Consider the following 5,533-nt stretch of genomic DNA (forward strand, 5'->3'; position numbering starts at 1 on the left):
CCACCCACTACACACACACACACCCACACGCGCACCCACTATACAAACACACACACACACACACACACACACAAACACCCACACAAACACCCGCCCACTATATACACACAGACACACACACAGACACACACACAGACACACACAAACACACACACACCCACCCACTATATATATACACACACAGACACACACAAACACACACAACCCCACCCACTACACACACACACACACACACACAGACACATTACACACACACAAAAATACACACACACACAGACACATTACACACACACAAAACAAACACACACACAAACCACACCCACTCACTGACCTATTTCTGTTAGCCGTACTGTATCCAGCAGGTAGAGGCCACTCCACCCCAAACATGCTAGATCTACGTATCCATCTGTAATACACAGGAGCGCCCGTGGTATCATAGGCAAAACACTCCAGCATGACGTCATCACCCTGGATTGGTGTCGTCGGGAGTATGGAGAGAAAGTCGTCAGGTATTTCTGACGTCAGAGTCGGCATGTCAGTCGGTGGGTTCGGGTTCGAAGCCACGTTCAGGAAAATACCATTAGAATGGGACCTGCTGGCTTGGGCGTCCTTTCCTGGAGAACAGATAAATGATTTTAAAATAAGAACTAAACAAAAAATAAAATAATTTAAAAAAACAACAACCCAGAATACATAAATAAGTAAATAAAAACAAATAAATAAATAAATAAATAGATGAATAGATGAATAAATAAATAAATAAATAAATAAATAAATAAATAAATAAACAAATAAATATTCTTTCAATATAACTAAGGCTCCGTGTCCACCAAAACGGAAACCGACCGACCGTTTGTCGTCCGTCTCCCGGGAAGCCGTTTGGTGAAATGGAGCATCAGTTTTTACTTTAGAAATCAGTGAAAATTCTGTTTGGTTGTGTCTACCAAAACGACACGACACCTCAAATAAAGTGAAATTGAGCTTTTTATATGTCATAATAATATGAAGGCGACGAATCTCAAATAAAGCGAAATTGAGCCACCTGTTTATGTCATACTACGAAGACGTATAATCTTTAAGTGAAACTAAGCTAACTATATTTTTATTTCATACTACACAGGCAAAAAATCTCAAAGCGAAACTGAGTTAACTATATTTTTATTTCATACTACACAGGCAAAAAATCTCAAAGCGAAACTGAGCCAACTCACCTCTGAGCTCATAGCCAGAGCCTGCAGCCGTCAGGTTGACCACACAGTGGTAGGTGCCCGAGTGGGTGAGGCTGAGCGAAGAGAAGTACAGACGGCCATTCGTGGCGCTGGAGAAGACAGTCGGGGTGCTCCTCTCGCTGACGATGTTGTAGGGGTTGTTGCCAATGTACCAGCTGTAGGTCACTCCGGGGTCGCTGTAGATGTTCGGGCACTTGAGGATTTTCCTCTCGTAAGCCGTTACGTTGACCACTTGCATCGGGGTTCCCGGGAATTCTCCGAGTACGCCGAAGCTCAGTCTCGCTACACGACTCATAATGGAGCCGGAGTAGGTGTACGCGCGGCATTGGAAACGCATCGGAATTGGACCTCTGCTCAGGAAGAAATTCTCCACGGAGATTTCTAGAACGCTGTCGACTCCGTCGAAATAAATGGAGTGGAGATCGTCGTTCACCAACTGATTGAACAGAGGGTTAGTGTCGTATTCACTTCTGGAGAACCACTCGTAGGACGGCGAGGGCGCGGACGGGTAAGTTGAGGCCCGGCACCGGAACTTCACGGTGGTCAGTTGACCCACGACCTTCACGTCTGTCGGTTGTTGCGTCATGTCCAGTCCGGTGAATAGCTCCATCGAGTGGCCGTTTCCGAAGGCGGGGCCTAGTATGACTGACAGCCAGAGGCAGGCTGTAATGACGGCAAGTGGGCGGAGCATCTTGCTGAGTGCTGAGGAAGAACAAACGCTGAAAACTTGGCTCATAGTTTTTTTTCGGAAGTGTCTACGTACTCCCCGATTGGGGTCTACGTAGTCATGGTGTCTAGGTGGACCCCAAAATGTTGGATTGTGATTGGCTCGCTGAACGAGCGGTAGTTTACATTGGTTACAACAAAGATACCACACCCTACGGTAGGCTGTACTATCTTTGGTTACAATGCAAGGCTACTGATCATCTCGGGCGGTGTGTCGATCTAGTGTTACTATAATTTATTTATTTTAGCCCAGAGAGAGAGAGAGTATTTAATGAATAAACGTATCTAGATCTAGAATCTAGATCTAATCTAGATGTCTAGATCTAGATCTAGAATCTAAATCTAGACCGAACTGAACCCTCTTGGCTGGGTGCACAACAAAATCTAGATCTAGATCTACATACGTTTATTCATTAAATACTCTCTCTCTTTCTCTCTCACTCTCTCTCTCTTGGCTAAAATAAATTAATTATAGTAACACAAGATACACATACTACCCGAGATGATCAGTAAGTAGGCCAAGCAGCCTTGCATTGTAACCAATGTAAACTACCGCTCGCTCAGCGAGCCAATCACAATCCAACATTTTTGGGGTCCACCTAGACACCATGACTACGTAGACCCCAGTCGAGGAGTACGTAGACACTTCCTTTTCTTATATCGATACCTCAGAACTACAAAGATCTATCTGACTATTGTTACTGTTTTAGTTACTAACAGCAGAGAAATGAAGAAGTGAGAGCAGCTGTCGGCACTGAGTCCTGCCTGCGTTACATAGAAAGACAGAGGATAAAATAGATTGGCCACCTGTTACTACGCATGTCACCTGACCAGTCAGCCTTGAGAGCCTACAACACCAAGCACTCAGGCTATAAAGGAAAAGGAAGGTCACGCAAAAGGTGGATCGAGGGTGTCAAGGAAACCCTAAGAAAACGTAACATCACAACTGAAAGAGCTGCGGAGCTGGCCTACCATAGAAAGCTGCATCTCCCCTCGACGTTTAACGGCGACAGAAGATGAAAAAGTAAAAAGTAAAGTAAGTAACACAGTGAGGTCAAAAACCAAATATTCTCTGCTCCATCAAAATCGGCAAAAGACTTTTCGAAGTCATTATTAATTCAAGGAATTGCATTCATTAAATTTAAAAAAATGGCATGTTGTGAAACTGAAAACTTTTAACGTCAAATATTTCACAAAACTGGGTTCTGAGCAGATAGACATTTGTAAGCATTCTAAGGTAGCGATATATTTGTCACGACGTGGGGGAATCAGGTGCTGGTAAATTTTTTGAGCTTTGAAGTTATTGATATCATCTTAAAGCTTGTATTTTTATTTTTATTTTTTTTTGTCTTGCTTGAGATAAAAAAAAAAAAAGACCAAACAAACAACCCATCCAAGTTAAATAGAAGTTGGGATATTTCAATTTCAGGAGGTGGGGCTGGCCTGGTTTCAGAGGTACACATTAGCGAGAAAATGGTCGCCAAAGTTTGGTGACTTTCAGAGCTTGAGTGTTCTGTGAAACTGTCAATTTACATTTTGTTGTGCTTTTGATCAACGTTTTTTTGGTGAGACCCACACAGAGCATGTTTTAAATGGACGTAAAAGGTGTTCAGTCAGAAAAAAAAAAAACAAGATAGAAAATAACCCAATGACCAGAAAAAAATGCCCATTCCTTTGATTTTTATTAATTTGACGAGCGCCTGATTTCACCACCATACCTCATATATGGATGGTGACCAAGATAAAAGTTGGGCTCATCAGATACGTTGCAATAAATCTGCCACAAAAACTTTGCCATTCGGATGACTGCTACTTTTGTATACAGGAACCAGTTAGGAAGGACTTAAAAGAAAACGGAAATTTCCGAAAAGTAAAGATGATTATCCTGATATTCCATGTGCCCGACACCCAGTACCATACAGCCAAGATTTACCAAAATGTGTCGTGACTCGGAGACATCAGGCGCTCGTTAATTGTTTTGGCATATATGGAGTTACAGCTATCATCTTAAAGCCTGTTCATTTGTCTTGGTTTATGGTGTCCAAAAATTACCAATTTATCTTGAATAGAAGTCGAAAGAAATACTTACTACATTGAAGCAGACGGGGGTCACTTAGTGTCAGAGGTAAATACTTTACGTACTTTACTCTTATCCGCTGCTTTTTTTTTTTATCCCTTTTGGTAAATAAAGAGGTACGTAAAGGGAGAAAATGGCCGCCAAAGTTTAGTCACTTCCAAAGCAGTATTGTCCTTTAGAAACTACAAGTGTACATATTTTGTTGTACCGTTGACCAACGTTTTTCTGCAAAATCCACGCAGGAATGTGTTTTTAAATAGGCATAAAACGCGTTGCGCCCAAAGACAAAAAAAAAATCCATTAAAAATTACACAAAGGGAAGAAGAATGTCAATTTCTTTGATTTCATTATGTTGACGAGCGCCTTACTTCACCACGATGCCTCACAATTCCTGTCGCGCCAGATACACGTAGGGCCATTCCACGGTAACTCACAGGACATTTGGACGACACTTTCTTACAATGATAACACTGTAATTCAATATCAACAAATATATTTCAACTTTAAATGATCAGAACATTTAAAAGACATATTAAGAATCATATTAAATGCAATTATTTGAAAAAAAAAGTACTTTATTATGCAAATTTTTTTAGGGTTTTAGTTTCGGTAACTGACGGAACAAATGGGGTATTTTTCTGCCCAGACAGTTACAGTGGAACAGCCCATTACTGAACTGAGAAAACGAGGCAAGTAAAATAAACCCTTGAATAGTAGACTGAAGCTTCAACATCAAATGAACTGATTTTCACTCCAAGTTTTTCACATGAATGGTCTATATGATCACGCAAAATTGACTTAACGACCCCTTGTAGAGAATTCACGGACTCAGAATTAAATTACACAGTTATATATCTGCTCAGTACCTAGTTTTCATAAATTTGGCTTCGAAGATTTTGAGTTTCACATCATTCCAAGCTTTTTCGAATCCAATTCTTTGAATATCTTGAAAACGACTCTGTATAAACACTAATACGAATTCGATAGAGCAAATTATAGAACATTTGGCGTCTGACCTAGTGGTCTTTGTAACCCAAACCAGCCAAAAATGTCGGACAGAACTTTGTTTTTTAGTTTTAGTACATGTAGAGGTTTTACGGCGCTCGCAACTGCATAATGTCATATGAGCGCCTGAAGATTAGAGGTGTTGCAAGAGAGTAACAAACATAAAAAAGAAGAAGGGGAGATAAGGACGATAGATGTTTGATAGGAAAGAAGAAGCAAACCACACCAGAGCACCCGCCAACCACCCACCAGAACTTTGTAATTCTAAAGTAGCGAATTATAGCTGCCAAAACTCAAAGCTGAATTATCGCTGGGCTCAAGGCTTTAGCTATGGAATCTAATTGCTGACGCGGTTAGATAGTTGTCAAGTAGTTCATTGGTCCATTTACATCAAGTAAAACACACCTAAGATCATCAAACGATAACACCCTACTTGTGACACCTGTAAAATCATACAAATCATATGGAGAGAGATCTTTCTCATATCTTGGTCCAT

The 5,533-nt window shown here is 40.9% G+C and overlaps 1 protein-coding gene across 1 annotated transcript in view; it reads right to left on the reverse strand.

Moving 5' to 3' along the window:
* Positions 1 to 5,533, reverse strand: part of LOC101862461 (contactin-5) — a gene marked incomplete in the record, with an annotated part of 13,269 nt that overhangs the window by 4,543 nt on the left and 3,193 nt on the right. Inside the window, 2 exon segments of the mRNA XM_013089597.2 lie at positions 332 to 614; positions 1,212 to 1,931. Of these exon segments, the coding sequence (XP_012945051.1) occupies positions 332 to 614; positions 1,212 to 1,920 (992 nt within the window).

The sequence above is a fragment of the Aplysia californica genome, unplaced genomic scaffold (genome assembly GCF_000002075.1).
Source record: "Aplysia californica isolate F4 #8 unplaced genomic scaffold, AplCal3.0 scaffold00992, whole genome shotgun sequence".
NCBI lineage: Eukaryota > Metazoa > Mollusca > Gastropoda > Aplysiida > Aplysiidae > Aplysia > Aplysia californica.